The sequence below is a fragment of the Topomyia yanbarensis genome, chromosome 3 (genome assembly GCF_030247195.1).
Source record: "Topomyia yanbarensis strain Yona2022 chromosome 3, ASM3024719v1, whole genome shotgun sequence".
Taxonomy (NCBI): domain Eukaryota; kingdom Metazoa; phylum Arthropoda; class Insecta; order Diptera; family Culicidae; genus Topomyia; species Topomyia yanbarensis.
Genome location: NC_080672.1, coordinates 289390744 through 289409575, shown reverse-complemented (window position 1 = coordinate 289409575; position 18832 = coordinate 289390744). Strand labels below are relative to the sequence as shown.

At 40.3% G+C, this 18832-nt stretch overlaps 1 protein-coding gene across 1 annotated transcript; it reads right to left on the bottom strand.

Annotated features, from left to right (window-relative positions):
• Nucleotides 1-3823: 3823 nt before the first annotated feature.
• LOC131694262 (protein MMS22-like) lies at nt 3824-17735 on the bottom strand. The gene is made up of 2 exons (XM_058982827.1): nt 15838-17735; nt 3824-5915 (listed from the first exon to the last, which is right to left on the bottom strand). The coding sequence occupies exons 1-2, from the start codon at nt 17615-17617 to the stop codon at nt 4426-4428; spliced, it is 3270 nt and encodes a 1089-aa protein (XP_058838810.1). The 5' UTR covers nt 17618-17735; the 3' UTR covers nt 3824-4425.
• Nucleotides 17736-18832: the final 1097 nt, after the last annotated feature.

Sequence of the window (18832 nt, the reverse complement as noted above, 5' to 3'; positions counted from 1 at the left end):
TGACGGCTCGCTTGAAAGCAACAGTTTGCTTGAAAAAGAATAACCCAGTGGTTTTCAACATGATGCGACCGGAGTAAGTCCGCATTTCGCCAACTTTGGAAAGGATCTAATACTTCACACAGATCTCTGTATGTTTTACGAAATTCTACTCTGCAGCGTAAAAACTGTCTTTACACAAATTTCTTTAGACCTTTTGCAAAATAATATTGAATTGTCCTCGTTTGTCAACGGAGGGCTAGAAGGAGCTAAAATAAAACTTAATTCTGTCTACGTGAATTCAAGGATAGGAAGAATCGCATCGTTTTACGCTCCCTCAAGGCTCATGCGCACTCACCTACCTCCGATGCTTTATTCTGTTTTTCTTGTTTATGAGTGTGCATCTGTTGAGCGCCCGATAGGCCAAAGCCAAGTGAATATGGTATCTCACATGTTCGTATTTTTTCTCTCTTACACTCACCTTGGATCGCTGCGATTTGGGTTCTTTCCGATACATGTTCGGAATTGTATCCGAACAATGATGATCGGATCCGTTCGGCAATGCGTTTCTTCCTCAAAAATTTGGATCGCGATCTATGTTCGCCTAAATCGAAAATCGATTCAATTCCCACCGCATGCGAGCGGGAGCGGTGCTTGCGATTGTTTGCATTGACGCTGCCGCGGTGTTTTGTATCGATGGAGTGGTGTAGTGTCAGTCGAGTGCATGTGCGTGTTTGTAATTTGCTAAGCGAGCAGATTGTCCCTTTGTATATCATTCATATTCCACATGAATAGCGAACTTTACGCGTTCAATATTTTTGATGCACATCATCAATTCAACTTTGTTATACCACAATGGATTATTGAACGCTTAAGAGCCGCTAATCATTAACAGACTTTGGAGTTTTTGTTTTCAAGGCAGTTTGATGTTTTGCATAATTTGTAGTATGATAGTACAGTAAGCTGACTTTGTGGCCAAGCCGGGATGCGTAGAATCGGTTTCTTTCACTAGGCTGTTCACAGTGATGTCATGTGGATCTAATTCGGAATGATGAGCGATCAAGAATGGATTTGGAACGTCACGTTCCGGGTACGACGATTTATCCATCTGTTCTAAATATTGTTTTCCCGATGTTTTGATTGCTTATGCTTTTTGTGGCGCTTTTTGTTATTTCTGCTGTCAATCATCATATATACTAGTAAAGAATGTTTGATCTTGTTTGTGTTCCGTATTAGCGGTCCTTACGGGTTCAGTTGTTTTGTCAATACTGGAGCGTATTGACAAGGTTTTTCAACGTGTAATGGAATGGAGGAAGTATTCACGATATGTGTTTTTTATGTTTCTTGGAGGCTGTTCAATGATAGTACAGTAAGATTCCGTTTTTGGCACGTTCCGATTTTTGCATGCTCCCTTTTCGGAACACTAAGATTTTGGCAACAAATGGGTTCCGTTTTTGGCAACATTATTGTTGTACATAATAGGTCTTTTTTATGGGTTCCGTTTTTGGCAACATTATTGTTGTACATAATAGGTCTTTTAAAAATGTGCAATAGATATTTTTTGTATCAATTGATATCACATTTTACTTTATTTCCAAACATGGGAGTCATATTACCCTCAAAGGTGCAAATATTTTTTTTTTTATTTTATGAAAATTGTTTCCTAGTTTCAATACATTACTGTGATAATTTTGAGATGTTTTGCGTAATATTGTTTTAAAACAGTGTTATGCATTTAAGGGTTAACTATATTTTATGCTATACGTGTTATATTTATTGATTACAATGCATAGAAATGTATTATTTATGTATAATGTAACTGGTAACAGTGTAACTAGTGTCTGACGGAATCATTTTTTATAGTAAGACCCAGAGTCTGTGCACTTTAGGAGTCAAATACAGAGGAATGCGCTACACTGGATAATAAGACTATTTCTGGAAAAAAATTTCAAAAGAACTATTTGTTTGGACAGTTGAAAATGATTTTTACAACAAAAATGGTTTTCTTCAAACCTAAATATCTTCAGGCATTACAATTCGATTTTCAATCTATCGAACTCGGTCACTAAAAACATGACGACAGTAACGCACCGGGTGGAAATATCCCAATTAGCTTCGACAACGATAGTGATTTTTACACAAGTTGAACGCTAAAGATGGACGTCTGTTCTCTGTGGTATGTGCTTCTCTTTTAGTAATAAGCTACTACTCAATGTTTACTTTCCGAAGCACAATACACATTTTTTTGATCTGACCCTTTTCACATTTTTTTGATCTGACCCTAATGAGAACAGTTTAGTTTAAATTCTAATATAATTCACACAATACTCACAATCATAGAATTGCGACCTGGATTAAAATTCGCATCTTCGTAAAATTAACCATGTAACATTTTTCAAATTTGAATCTTTAGGAAAGTATCTTTATACCGTGAGATTTAACCAATTTTCTCTGAAAGTATTATATAACATGGGGTCTACTATTAATATTAGATTCAAACTCAACTGATCTTGTTCGATTCAGAAATTCCAATCGATTTGAAAATACTGTGATTTTAAACAATTTGAGGCGGATCGAAATGTTGTTGGCCAGTTATCATGATTGGAAAAATATATGGCTACGAAAGTTGCACACGTTTTCCATCCCCGGTTTTTGAATGATGTCTATAAACAAATTCATTCACACCGATCACTCGAAACCTTTTATGCTAAGCTTTTTTTTTTGGTTTGTTTGTATCAAGAAACACTAAAAACCTCTGATTATCAAGAGTGATGCTTCTATCAGAATGCTATGACCTGCCCAATTGTTCAATCGCCCATAGCACAGGAAAGATAGACAAAGATTGTTTACATTTATGTGTTTTTATCAGTTTTCAATAATAATTCAATATAACGAAAATATCTAAACAAATATGATTTTCACTGCTGACTGAAAATAACCCTGGCAGCACTGCTCCAGCGGAATCCTTTCAGACTAATATCAATAACTGCAATGCTATAGATAATACAACTGTAAGCGCATACTTGAATGGTTATAGTCCTAGTTACTAGCCTTATCTATTTTTGTGAACAAATCTTGCCTGAAACAAACACCAATAGTTACTCCGCCAGAATGGTGATCCTTGTTACTAAATATCACGCAATCCACATTCCAATTATTAGTTCCAAGAAACTTAATAAACTTAACAGCATTTCAGTGATAATTTCGCTTGGTAAACTGTTTTTAAAATTTCAATTTATCTATTATATTTTATTATATTGTTATTAGTTGATACATATGATTCCCTTTCTATCTGTTTATTCACACCTAATTTCATGCACACACAAAGGTATGGACTTTATGCGCCGGACTCGTATGCCCTAGCACGAATGTGTTTTTGTTTGATCTCGAAACTGAGTCAGGTTTCAACCGAAACTGTTATCACTTAATTTATTTTGACATCAATTTGAGTTATAACCTGGGCCAGCTTCGTCTCAAGCCAAAACCACCTAAACGTGGATAATCATATGATTAAAGCAAAAGATATTATCATTACAGTTAAAAACAAGAAAATTGATCAGCGACAATCGATATTTTGTCAATTTTATGCAAATGCATATCACCGGAAGTAGTGAGCTATATTCGCGCAATGATACGCTATAAAACGCACAACTTTCGAGATTATTTATTAGCATAGAAAAGAAGACAAATCTAAGTTTCCTCTCGAATGCAGCGCATGGAAGGCGAACGCGCCTGAACATTGATAATTAAACTAAATCCAAACAAATCTAAACCAATGTACATTACCACACATCTTGTCTACAGCGTAAGTACGGCATTTGTACATACAATGGTAGAGTTCAACTCGAGCATTAATATGCGCATGATAGAATTAACACGCAGCAAGGAAATGACTGCGAGTTGAACCTACACAGCAGAAACTGCCACTCCGTGCGGTGTCCAGGCGGACACTGACTCCTACCGATATTTTCAGGCCAGCCATATATTTCAATCGTTTAGTTTCAGGATTGCGCACGAAGATTTGGATCATTTTTCCGAACGAACATGTTCGCTGCCGAATATGTTCGATGGCACTCATTACCTCACTGCATCGGCAATGCGGAACGCGTTAAAAAATTTTGCGATTTCCGATTCTCTCTCTTTTCGTAATCGCATACGGTGTGATGCGGAACGAGTTGTGTGGGTCTGTATCTTTTTAACGAGAGCGTAAACCCCCGACGATGTATAAGGAAACAAATTCATGTACGCTCATGGCGGTGAGCGAGTTTTCCGCACCTTGTACGTGATATATGAAAGGCCACTGTGTTTGTTTCAATACCCCGAGATTTTTTTCCTCGTCCCTTTTTGGGTAGACTGCATGAAACAGTTTAACATTAAACATATATTTCGTATACAAAAAACATAAAACAAATATCTCTAGTAAAATATTGTACATTTGAACATTTAAATCTAAATCCTATTTTTATAAAAACTTGCTTCGACAGCACCTTCCAGTTGCATCAGCAAACGTCTTAAATATTTATCCTCTCCTCCGCCACGCAATCGCTCCGTTTCCGCTAATTCCGTTTTAATTGTCGCAATCATAGATTTGATAAATTCGGGCTCCCGGTCTGCCAAGTTGTACATGAAGCGGAAATAAAATCCCGAATATATTGGAAGATTTTTCTTTGTAAACGTTGAAAGGCATGACTTGAGTTCCATCTTGATGAGATTCGAGTTGTTGTGGATACATTGGAGCATGTTGTTAACCAGGCTATTGGCAATCGCTTTGGTGGCAAATGTTTCGTTAACTAGTAAGGCATGTTCTAGTATTGCAGGGGCCATCAATCGTATAAAAAGTGCAATTTTGCTGTTATCCTGCAAGCTGCAAAGTGTAGTCAATAGTGATAGAAGAATTTTCATGCCATTTTCTGATCCTGGTTTAGGCGAAGTTCCGTGTAATTCAACATAAAATAATGAATATTTACTGAATGCAAATGTTATTAGGGGCTCGTTCTGCGATGAAAAAAAGTTTACAAATGGTTTGACTCCGTCGTTTTTATCTTTATATTTTACAAATTGTGGGACCCATTTGATCATCATATTCGTTACGTGATCACTTATTACCGGATCGGTTCTATAATTCATTTGACCCATTGCATTCATGACTTGATTCCAAACTTTGCCCATTGCCAGAATTGTTTCTTTGGGAACATTTCTGTCGGTCAGTACGCTAATCGGTAAAAAATATTTATTAAATGCCACGTGATACAAACATGTTGAATTGCTCTTGATATAAATAACTGATCCACACTCTTTCAGAGCCAATGCCAATACATTCATTATCCTTCTCAGTACAATCATGCTTGGATTTGTTATCCATTTATCGAAATATTGGAACAACGAATGTACTTTAATAGTCAACTCGTATTGTGCACGACTGTCCTTTCCTTCATATTGTCGATACTTCTTGCCTAAGAATTTGAAAAATAACACAATCGGCTCCTCATCTCCATTACACAGATCGTACTCTGGAATTTCACATATCGCTTGGAACTCCCGCAAACGACAAACCGCTCGAGAAATATCCTCAAGCTGATCCCGGTTATTCAATAGTGCAAATTTCAACCAACTCCGTATTATCACCTTTTCATCGATTTCATTGATTCGCTCGCTATTAACTATTACTTTAAAGTACTGCAAACGAAGGTCCACATTCGCAGTGGCGTTGTCAGAAAAGAATCTGTATAGTGCCAAAAATGGTGACGCGTACGGTTGACCATTGGAGCATATTGTGAAATGCGCGGCTAGTTCTGCGACAAGTTGTGAGTGCACAGTAAAGTCGCTGAAAACGTCCTTAATGTAGGGTAACACTATCGTATATAAGGGTTGCAGGATGTGAACGTTTTCTTCGGGCACAAGAGTTTTTTTGTGAAAGCAATCGAAGATTCTGGAGAGGACTGTAAGAGAAAAAACAAAAAAACTATATGTATTCATCGGTTACACGTCATAATGAAGAGCAAAATTTATTGCAGGGAATGACTATTATTGATTCTCAACCATTGGTGCTACAATCCCACTTTCTAAAAAGTTTAGATTTTCGCAGTAATATGTATATAGTGCATTTTCGTTTTAAACACTGCATTATGCCGGTGTTATACTTATTCAAACTTACCGGCTGTTCGGCCATCTATGGGAGCTGTCCATCAATGTCAGCTTCTTTCTCCGAACAGCCTAGATAAGCCGTGTAGTGTCGGTAGTGGTTCTTTCAACCGGCTAAGAATTACACTACGGACTACCTGTTCCGGTGGTAACACCAAACAGGGAACCCCAATTCCATAGTGTCATGCGACCCGTGCTATGGGTAAAATTGTTGAGGGGGTTTAAAATATTCTCAATAGCGAACGGAGCCTGGGAAGAGCCGGGCGAACTCCCCAGTAACTGGCTATGGTCCACTAGGAGGTTGATAACTCTATTATCTTTCTCCGGACAAAACCAGCCTAGAGGCCGTGTGGCATCCGGCGGGTTGAAGTATGTCAACCAAGAATTGATCCACTGGGTTTCTGTTCCCATGTCGTAGGAGGCGACTGAAAACAGGAGTCCTCAAGACAAGGTGTTACTCCGTGCCGAGGACTGAATGGCTGGCAGGACTAAAATATGCCAGTCGCGCACGGAGTGTCGTGGGTCTTACCCTTGTTGTGTTATGCGAATCTCTGACAAAGTGGACGTTCGTTTCTTTGCAAATCGTGGGATTCAAATGATATTCATGTCCCTAATACCCATTTCGGGGTTCGCTATATGCGATTATAAGCCAACGTGTTTGGTATCTTCTAGTTGCTGTACAACAAGTGCTGATGATGAAATATGTAGTGCTGTAATCGAATATGGTTAGAGTAGCACAAATTAATCTTCAGCATAAACGTACAGCAACTATGAATCTATCTCGCCTTGTGCAGGAAGGGAAAGCTTCCATAGCTTTGGTTCAAGAACCGTATTTCCATAAAGGAAACTTCTATGTTGGAAAGCTACTTAACCCCGTCATCGTAGCTTTCAACAAAAATGGCATGACAAATCCACGTGAAATGCGTCGTGCATGTATACTTGCGAATAGTGCAATTGTCTTATATCGGACCTCACAACTCGTGATATTTGTACTGTCATGGTAAATATGACTGTTGACAACATAAACAAGAAATACGTCTATTGTTCGGCATATTTGCCGCATAATGAACCATCACCTTCCGATGATTTCAAAAGGGTTGTATCATACTGTGACAGAAATGGGTTTCTTCTCATAATCGGCAGTGATGCAAATTCCCACCACATAATTTGGGGCAGCTCTGATATCAATTTGAGAGGTACCGAATTGATGGAATACTTAAGTAGTACAAATCTGCACATTCTCAATGCAGGAAACCGCCCAACTTTTGCACGAGCTGGCAGAGAAGAGGTGTTAGATGTAACTCTCTGTTCTGACAGTATTATGCATGAGTTGACAAACTGGCTCGTATCAAACGAGCTCGAACCGTCGTTATCTGATCATAAGTACATCGTCTTTGATCATTTAAACGTCTCGCTAGATATCGTCACCTATCGTAATCCCAAATCTACGAACTGGGACCTCTACGAAGAGGGCTTGGCGACTAGGTTTCATGGGTATCTTCTGATGATTGAATCTCCAAGTGATTTGGATGAGGTCGTGGATAAAACAAGCTCACTCATAGTAGCAGCATACCAAGAGGCTTGTCCGCTTCGAGTTATGCGTGCTTCTAGAGGAACACCTTGGTGGAATACCGAACTTGCTCGACTCAAAAAGTTATGCAGGAGAACTTGGAATCGCAGACGCAGGGACGGGTCGGAGGCATTTAAGTTGGCTCGCAAAGCATACAGAAATGCCCTTCGATCCTCTGAGCGAAGTGGTTGGAAAAGTCTCTGCACAAATGTCTCAAGTCTCAACGAGACTAGTAGATTAAATAAGTTACTTTCGAAATCGAAAGACTTTCATGTCAGTTCCATTAGAACTGCTAATGGTGAATACTCGTCTGACGAAGATGTAGTAGTCAACTGTCTTTTTGACACACACTTTCCAGGTTGTACGGAGCCATCACTGACGACTGCCCCTGAGTTTTTTTCAGGGAGTTCTGATTCTTGGGCATTTGCTCGTAGAATTGTGACAACCGAATCGATCAAATGGGCGATTGAAAGTTTTGCTCCGTATAAGTCTCCGGGAAAGGACGGAATTATTCCAGTTCTACTACAAAAAGGATATGAACACTTCAAGTATATTTTGAAAAAGGTTCTTACTTGCAGTCTTGCAACAGGATACATTCCATTAGCGTGGCGGGAAATAACTGTCAAATTCATTCCCAAAGGTGGCCGCGTCACTTGTGAGGAGGCAAAGAGCTTTAGACCGATCAATCTGACCTCCTTCCTTCTCAAATCAGTGGAACGTTTAATCGACCACTACATTCGCGATGGTAGCTTGGGCGAGCACCCGCTGCATGCAATGCAACATGCATATCAGCGGGGGAAGTCTACTACCACCCTGTTACACAATGTTGTCTACAACATTGAAAAAGCTTTTTCACAAAAGCAATCTAGTTTAGGAGTTTTTCTCGATATTGAAGGTGCTTTTGACAACGTGTCTTTCGAATCCATTTTGGAAGCAGCACGAGATCATGGAGTACCTTCATATATCACGAACTGGATACACGCAATGCTTAGCCACCGACATCTGTGCTCATCGTTAAGACAAGTAGAGATGAGGAAACTGAGTGTCTGCGGATGTCCTCAAGGTGGTGTGCTGTCACCACTTCTATGGAACCTTGTCGCCGATAGCTTGTTGAGAAAACTAAATGAGCTTGGGTTTCCGACGTATGGTTTCGCCGATGATTATCATATAATGATCACCGGTATTTGCATTAACACACTTTTTGATTTGATGCAACAAGCCTTATGTGTTGTTGAGCGGTGGTGTCTTCATGTTGGACTATCAGATAATCCAAATAAAACCTCAATGGTGCTTTTCACGCAACGAAGGATTACAACCGGAGCTCGTCCATTGCAGTTTTTTGACTCTGAAATTATTGTCGAAGATCAAGTTAAGTACGTTGGGGTAATTCTCGACTCAAAACTTAATTGGACAGCTCACATCGATTTCAGGATCAAGAAAGCTTGCATGGCCTTTGGCCAATGTAGACGGGCTTTCAGCAAACCTTGGGACTCAAACCCAAGTACATTCAGTGGATCTACACAACAATTGTTAGACCAATACTGGCATACGGGTGCCTTGTTTGGTGGCAGAAGGGAGAAGTCATGACAATCTAATCAAAGTTAAACCATCTTCAGAGGATGGTCTTGATGGCGATGACTGGTGCGTTCTCGACGACACCTACTGCTGCTCTCGAGGCACTCTTGAACATAAAACCACTACATGTGTTTCTGAAACAAGAAGCACTTTCTTGTGCATACCGTCTTAAGGTTACTGGGTTCTGGAACAGTAACCCAATAGATCGTGTAACTAGCCACACAAGACTGTGGCCCCAAATGGTTACTTGGGATGAATATACACTTGCTCCCAGTGACCTTACACTCACATGTAGTTTTCCTTCTAAAACTTTCAATGTGAGAATTCCTCTTCGTGAGGAATGGCTGTCTGGCTGGATGGAGCGACAACTTGAAGAATACGTAGTTTGTTATACGGACGGTTCTTTGTTGGAGGGCCGAGCCGGTGCTGGTGTCTATTGTCATGAGATGAGATTAAACCAATCTCATTCGCTTGGTAGATACTGTACCGTATTCCAAGCAGAAATCTTTACGATTCTGTGTGGCGTACAATCCGCACTTCAACAGGGAATTTGCGGTAAAAGAATCTATTTTTGCTCTGACAGTCAGGCTGCCCTGAAAGCACTTAGTTCGGCAGATTCGAGATCGAAATTAGTAATCGCATGTCGAACTCAAATCGAAGAACTTAGCATTTCAAATGCTATCTACCTTCTATGGGTACTACGGTGGGGCATTTATATATGGAAAAATGTAATCATAGCCACATCAATCGAGCACAGCACTTTTTTGGTTCCTTTTGGGGTCCCAACCAACTGTGCAAAATTTGGGGTCGATTGGTGTTGACCCGGCGTAGCGCATTGCGTTTGAAATTTGTATGGAGATTAGTATGGGAAAACCTACATTTTTGCATTTTTAATTCTACAGACTACAATTCTTCCTTTAGTATGCAAACAAATAGATAGAAGTGTAGTCCAGGATATGCTGAACAACTTTGCCGAAGGATGTATGGTGTTAGAATGTCTCTAAGCCAAGTTATAGCTGTTCAAAGTTCGATACATCGAATTAAATGCCAAAAATCATTTTTATTGCCAACACTGCGGGTGTACCAATGGTATTTCATATAGCATTCCAAAATAACATTATATATTTTAGTTTTACCACATTGATATGTTTGGATGAATTATTCAAAAGCCTTAGCACAATTTCATGAGCGTAGGTAGTTGAGCAATGGGGCGTAGTGAGGGGGGGGGACTTTAATATGTAGAAATTCGAACAGAAATGTTGTCGAGTTGGAATGTTCAGATGAATTATTTCAAAACAATTACACAATGTCCTACGCATAATAGTAACGATGAAATAAAACATACTGTATCCCTTTGCCTTGACTTTCATCAATAGAATTTACGTTACAGACTGAATCAATTCATGTCGAGTTGATATGTCCGTGACCCGCATTTTGTGTAGCGTTACTGCGATAGTCACCCAGCTGCCGCTGTTGAACGCGTTCTTCACGTCAATCGTTACCACGGCGCAGTAGCGTTACTCCATCTCTTTTGCTTTGATGCTCTTTCCGCGCTCGAGATGACTGTGCAGATGCCGTCCATCGTCAAGATCCCTTTTCGGAATCCAAACTGCCTCTGCGATAGTCCGTTCTCAATTTCAGCGTAGTTCGTCAACCTGTTGAGGATGACCCTTTCCAGAAGTTTACCAAGAGTAGGTATCCAGTATAAAAATTGGCCGTTACGATGCTGGATCTCCTGGTGGCTTTCTAGTTTTGGCAGCAACACCAGCTTCTGGATCTTTCATCTATCCGGAAAGTAGCCTTCGCCCAGGAGTTTCTGTAGAACTATCCTGAACATGTCCGGAAACGCCAGAATCGCGATCTTCAATGTCACTATAAGGAGCTCGTTGTTGGAGACTCGATTGTCATTAGCATTTCCATAATTTTGTCGCGCTTCGGGCAAAGACCCTTCTCTATAATCTTCAGTTGAACAGCGCACATTTCACCAGGAGTCGTTGGACCCTTAATCTTGGCCATCATGACACGGTGAGCGTTGCCCCAAGGGTTAGCGTCTACTTCTCCGCACAGCTCCTCGGAGCACGTGGACTTACTAAGCACTATCACGCGTTTAAAAACGACCCTAGTCGTCCGGAATGTCTCCTTACACTCTTCTCTGACCCCTTCAGATCTTGCTCTTTGAACGCCTCTTTTGGATTTTAGGCATGCAGCATGGAGAATGCTGAGCCTTTCGTTCCACCAATACGCCAAATGCCGGCAATTGATCGGCTTTACTTTCCTCGACATTGTTACGTCACACGCTCTCGCTAATGTTTCCGATAGATCATCGGGATTCGGAAGTGAAGCGAGTTAACACGAAGTGCTTTCACAAAAAGTCCTTGTCGAAGTCGTTTATTTTTCACTTACGCTCGCCAGTCCTCACTCTCCACATTACAATGCAATTTCGCCGACCAATGGTGTAGTGTATCGCCTGGTGGTCGCCAATTATTTATTTATTTATTTATTTATTCTTGATTTTTCAACGGACTTATTATTGTCTTATTGAAATTTCTTAAATTTCTATTGAAACAAATCCAGAGTAGACAACATAGTATAGCAACAAAACAATGTATACAAAGGTAACAACACATTAAACATTATACAGCAAATTGAAAACCTAATTTTTACATAAGTCTTATGCCAGTCATGGTTCCTTCGTGCTGCCGTGGAGTCCAAGGAAGTCCGGAATGATTGCTTCGAAACTCTCGATACCGAATGCCGCGGGGCCATGTTTCTGGAGATAAAGCTTTTTCCTTCAAGGCAGCATCCAACTCGACTTTAAAAGAAACAAAGTCAAGGGTCGATGTGTCCTGCCAAACAGGAACAAGCTTCTTTACAATAACTGGGGTTTCCGATTTCAAGCATGCAGTTACTAGGTCGGATACCTGCTCTTCACTTACATCACTTCCAATATTAGACAAAAAAAAAGCTTGAAGCTATTATCATGATTCGTATGATCAGGTAGAGATGCTTCTGTTCTCGTCGATGAAAGAGGAGCGATTATTTCTGGCGTTGAAAAGTTTGCAATGATTTCGGTTGGTTGACTAGTTTGTGCAAATTCAATCAAACTACTCACTGAAGAGTTCAACACATTGATGCTGGTGGTCAAACTTTCAATGTTCTCGTCGCGTTCTTTTTCACGGTGTATGTGCGACTACAAGCAAACTTACTGTACTGCGGAATCTTGCGTTTTCCAGCACGTTGACGGATCTATCACACATCCAGAAAACGTTTGAGTTCGTACAAGCGTTGAGTTCATTATCAGTTAGACCGGTGCAATCCTTATGGAACACACGCCAGCCGGCACAAAATCCATCACAAAGAACCGATCCAGCCTTCTCAACAGCAAGGCTACACTTCCCGCATACCAGCTCCATCCTTTCAATGATTTGATAATGACAGACAGTAGTTTTTGTCAGCAATGCAGTGCAAAGCGCGAAAACAATGGAAGAAGTTGCCGTTGATTCGAAGTGAAAATCGAGCGTAAAAAAACTTCACTGTATCGATAGTGTAGGCTTTACGGAACTGCAAACAACGAATAGATATATCCACGATGGTTCTCCACGAATTTATGTAAAAATAACTGTTGTTCGGGACCAAATTCAACGATATTTAGCGTTTACGGCGGAGCAACGAAATAACACAGAAACACGAGCAAAACAACAACAACAATAATTGTTATCCATCAGCGACGGACTGCATAATGTACCGTATTCCCGACCGCCTTTGCGGAATGTGGTAGCGGGACCTTCGTTGCGCAGCCTTATATCCAGCTTCGGCATAGCTTACAACCAGCTGTAACCTCTCGCGTTGGTCAGCCTGCTACCACACTCCACGGCCCAAGCGTTAAGATAATCCATATAACAATCAGCGTTTGCCCGACTAATGAGTCGGTTAGTGCGTCCAGTTTCCGATTGCATGGGTCTGGTGTCCACCGTGGGGGAGCACAACAGCTACATACCAATACGCCGTTGATCCTGGCGATCACGAAGCCTTCGCGTGTACTACCCACCTCCTCTTGAAACAGTCAACAACTTGGATTGTTGCCATTCCTGCACTATTCACAACCCAGTTACCGTTATCGGGAGAAACACAATAATTGCAACATCGCTTTTCGTTTCTGTCGTTGACTGCCACAACAGTTGCTGTGCAATGTTGTAATGATTGAATATAAGCTGGATTATCTCCATCATCATTGGTCTGTCTTCGCCTTTTTGTACTCGGGGCATAAGAAGCCTCTCGTCATGTGGTCCTTTCAGCCCTCATTTGTGCAGAGCATACACTTCGGTTGCTTTGTGTCCCTTCTCTCCACTTTTTATGTGCAGATCAGATCTGTCCGCGCTTTCACAGTTTTTTGCCTGATGGTCGAAACTCAGGCATTTGAAACACCTCTCCTTTTGTTTAGAGGCCCTAGGGATCAATCGTAACGAGCACTTCGACAATCCGACTTTGATCTTACTAAACGACATAAGTTATTTGGCTGCGGCTGGCGTAACCGTTTCACTGCTGTCTGTGTGCCTTCCTCAACCTGATTGATATCTGATTGATAGATCTTTCTCCAGGTTACATTGCTCTATTAACGTGCTCCTAACTTCGCTTTCCGTTGTGATCTCGTTTAGATTACTGCACTCGACCACTGCTCCCTGAACTAAAGTCCACCGCTTCTGTCGCGAGTTCCCGATACGTCTTAATCAATGGATCCTTCTTCGGTTCGAACATCTCACCTTTCTGAGTCCACCTGGCTCTTACTACGTTCTCCCCCAGCTCTTTCAGGTTGGGATCATCTCTTAACCGTTTGGGGATCGTAGCTTACGTCACGCCGTCGTTTGCTTTGACAACTAGAGCCCCCTTTACCTCTTCTGGCGCGATTGAATGTCCCTTTTTTTCTTTTCGCCCTCTTGTTTGTTTTTTTCCTTCTCTTTTTTACGGTTTCTCCGCTTCACCATCCACTTTCCATTTGATGGTGGTTTTGCTGTCCTTCAGCGACCTTTTTGGGCTTCTTCGGTTCCTTCTCCTCTTCTGGTGTTTTCCTTGCTCTTTTCACGGAACGGAAATACCGATCACTCCTTAACGCCTCATAGGCTTCTGCTTTCGCTACCTCCGTGGTCTTCAGTGCCCTTAGGTGTTTTCAGATATTTCCAGTAACGCCATCTGTTCGCATTCGGCGGCAGCTACGGCGGATAGATAACACGATGTTATCACTAGATCCCTGATCTGTTCGTTCACGTTCCCCGTCGAGGGGCAAGCACTAGCAGGTTTGCGTGCGTCGTATTGAAAATGCCAACGTATTTTGAATATAATTAATGTAAGTAATAAAAGTATTTAAAAATACTTCTGTTGTACGTACTGAAAGTATTTAAAGTACATCTTGACGGTAATTAAAATATTTTGCGTATTTAAAGTACGAAGGCGCTGTACTTAAAATCGTTTCAGTAATTAAAGTACAATTAATTTGACGCGTACTTTTTTAAATCTTTGCGGTATTTAGGGCCGATTTCTTCACCCTCGCTTAACTTTTAAACCAAGTTCACCAGTACGTTTAAACCTGGCTTAAGCGCTAAGCGAGGGTGAAGAAATCGGCCCTTAACTTGATGGTACTTAAAGTAACTAATTATGTAAGACTTTTGGCACTGCGTCGTATTGATGATTTAGTGCTCGCCTCTCGTTCCCCATGCTTTTCACTAATTTCTAGAGCTCTTCGATGTTTTGCGTAAGTTTTATCATTTAGGCAACCCAAACCGCTGGTCTTCTTAAACCCTAGCTTTCCTTGGCGTCCTATTAGTTTGTCGCCGCTCGTGCTCGGTATGGACTCTTTGGGCTGCCCTCGCTGCTGTTGCGCTGCATTGGTTTTTGTACTTGATCACTTCGCTGGGACGGCGACCTCGCTAGCCCAGCTTTGGCGAACGGATTCACCACTCTTATTAAAAAGCCGTTTTCTGCACCCACCTCCATATGATTCCATGATTACCTTTGCAAACAGTGAAACGCAGCGAGTATTGACGCGGTCCTTGATGGGCTACCGCGTTCAGAGCCAGATCGACGCTACACTGGAACGTTCAACTGAGCCTACTTCCACCTGCTAAGGTGCCGGATTTTGAACGTATTTGGAGATCTACCAAAGTTTTAATAGGACGAGGGTAGACGGTACCAGATTGACGATTCGTGTACATTGATTGTATAAAAGGCCTAGTAAAGAACAATTTTCAATATAAATGACTTCTACACTGCTTAGTAGTATCCTTAAACTTTTGAAGAACAAAAAGTATAGTCTCAATTCAGTGAATTGATTGAATTAATATCAATTGTCAAAAAGTTGGATTTAGCCGATAAAAGAATAAGTATTATCGATCACATTGTTCCAGGGTCGGAAACTTTGATTCGTTCGCTTCGTGCTTTAAAAGGAAATAAATAAAATGCGTCCAATGAAGGCGCAGTTGCTTCGGTTGGTGTTTTCGGTAGCTGAACTGTATATTGAATACGTGTACAGGCGAATGTGATGGATTTACATTATTTTTTAAGCCAATTCTATTAATACTTACTTTTTAGAATAGCATCCCGTTCGCTCTCCGAACATCCTTTCAAGTACTTCCCCAACCATTCACCCAAGAATTCAGCTTCAACTTGCCTAAAGTACCCCTTGGAGATGGCCTTATCGAACACAGTACACATTCCTTCGGCTAGCACATGTAGAGTCGGTTGCAACCTTTCTCCGAATTTGCTACGTGCTTCCTCTATACTTTTCAAAAAATGATGCAAATGACTTGCTTGATCGTACCCTCGTGCACTGAACGTTAGGATCAAGGCCAAATTAGCAAGCGTTATGGTTGTGATGCGACGGATACAACTGTCTACTCCTGCTGCAGATGTCGTCTGATCTAGTTTAAATTTAAGCAACTGTTTCGAAAGTCTCGGATAGTCATCTTGATATGGAGTAGATTCAATCATGGTGAGCATTAGAAGTGAGTAGTTATAGATATATTGTTCTGTGATTGTTTCTAATTTTGGTGGGACAATTTTCAGTATCGTCCGGTTGAAGAGGATCAATACTTTCGTTTTCTGGGCAGTTTCAGAGTAATGGCGTAATACGAAACTAAGGAGACATAAATAGATCTTGAAACTTGAGTCTTTGGCATTGAGCATTTTGAACGATGCTGCTCCCGATTGTTTCCGTGCTTGTTCCATAAATCCTGCAGGCGAACGATTAATGCACGCTAGATTACTCAATGGTTCAGATGTTAATTGAAAAGACGAGTTTAATCGTTTGCTAAAATAATCCCACAATGAAACGAGAAAATCATGCCTAATTGTCAACCATTCCGTGTAGATTGGTTTGATCAACAATAGAATTGTCCTCATTTGCTCTTCGGTTTTTCCAACGAAAGCCACCTCTTTATAAGCTCGATTCAATATCGCCAGATCCTCAACTAGGGTAATCACCGGAGATTCTTTGAATGTTTCTTCGTCCAAAATCCGGGTTTGATATAACGATATAATTCTATTCATGAGCCACGTTTGAAATAGAACATCGTTAGACTTAACGGACTGTTTTACTGTTATGTTTCTATATCGTTTCTCTGCATCAACCGTATCAAGAGCATTCTGCAAATATATCCAAAAATCTATGTCAAAACTCGTGTTCGTAGATAAAGCCATCATTCCGATCCATAGTTTCTGTATACAAGGACAGTAAAACTGAGCTTTGTAGGGTAAATCATTTCGTTCAATTTTGTTGTACTTAAATCTTGCCAATCGAATCAAACTTTCTAGCAATCGTTGATACAAAGCACAGAACAGTTCATTGCGCATACCGCTGTTCGGAAGTTCTAAATTCAACACTAGCCCAAACCATCGCCAATCCAACACAGCATGGAAATATTCGTAGCTTTCAAAGATCATGTCAGTTGCCTTGAATGCACCAGTATTTTCCGCTACCTTCACCAAATCCGGTAAACATTCATTAATTTTGGAAATTCCTTCAAGGCATTCGATATTACGAAACTGTTTGAACTGCCCAAGAATCAATCGAAACAAGTGGGTAATCTCAGCCCGTCTGCTGGCGCATTCCGATTCTCCCATATCTCGGCGGACTTCGTGGTAAGCCAGTTTTCCGATTCCATCTCGTGCTGCAATTAGTAAACACTGCATAGTTTCGTAATCCAGATAGTACAACTCCATCCCGAATAGTCGAACTGGAACATCTGCATTCGCCGTTAGTGATTCAGAATAACTTTTCATATATTTATCCACTTGTACTAATTCAATCACATCTTGCCCTACAAATCGCGAAAACTGGGCAGGAACTTTTTTGCAATTAAACATTATGAATTAAAAACAATGTACGTATGTATTTCAAATTTTAAGTTAAAAAACCAACAATAACATAAACTAAAAACTGACTACGCGGGAATCTAGAATCTCGGCAGAATTCAAAAGGTCGTAAGCAACAAAAATAAACAGGTTTCTTCTATAGTTCTCGCCTACTTTTTGAAATGGACCTATGTGCAAAAGAGAGCCTCTCTTTGTTTACTTTCTCTTTCGATTATCACGGCTTTACCGTTAATCTTTCCAATAATGTTCCAGTACATATTGGAAGAGCATCATTTCGACTAGCATATTATGCAAAGAGTTAAGCAGCAAACGCAGGTACGACCGTGTTATTCGCGGAAGAGAAAGTAAACAAAGAGAGGCTCTCATTTGCACATAGGACCTTTTCAATAAGTTTTCTTGAGTTCTTATTTTCATAGTTGGGCGGAGACACGGAACGGAGCCAATTGGGTCATTACCCGAATAGAAATGTACAGTAACAAAACCATGATTTTCACTGTGACAGTACAGTAATTTTACAAAAATTTGCAGTAAGTTTTAGTGTTATGCTACAATACAAGAACAATAAACTTTAACGTTTGTAATACGTAAAAACGATTTTTTTGTTTTTTAAAATAAATCTTATGTAAACATAGACAACCATACATAAACTGCGGTTGTTTACATCTGGCCTATCAAGACAACACCCAAAATGAAAAAAACTATGTATATTGAATGGTGTTTATGTCAAATCAAAATTCATTTTTTCTGACAGGGCATCATTTGTCGTGAAATTCTATATGTCAAATGGTTCTGATAGTTTCAAATCAAGACTGTCAACATATTTCTTTATTTTAAATTTAAATTTTATTTTCACGTTTCCTGAGTTGGAAAAAAAACATTGTTGTAATCACGAAAATCAGCGTTATCGATGCATGTAATAAAAAAGATTTTTTTTACATTTAATGACCCAATTGGCATCTTTTCACAAAAAAATATATGTAGGACACGCTACATGCTTGGGGTGGATGTTTTGCGAATAAACTGTCAGATCAGCAGCAAATCTTCAAAAGTTTGCGTAATTGGCCATAGTTGTATAAAAATTGGCCATAGTTGTATAAAAAACTGAAAGTGAAGTGAAAGAAAACTAATTTCCTTCAAGACGGCAATATGTTCTGGTTGCAGTTGAAAACTGGAAAATCCAACCAGCGGCAATCGTATTTTCTCTGG

Bases quoted from the DNA above. Each gene is read 5' to 3' on its own strand.
- LOC131694262 (XM_058982827.1), bottom strand. From the start codon at position 17,617: ATGTTTAATTGCAAAAAAGTTCCTGCCCAGTTTTCGCGATTTGTAGGG. The intron at 5,916-15,837 runs GTAAGTATTAAT...TTTCTCTTACAG, and splicing joins ACGGGATGCTATTCTAAAAA to TCCTCTCCAGAATCTTCGAT.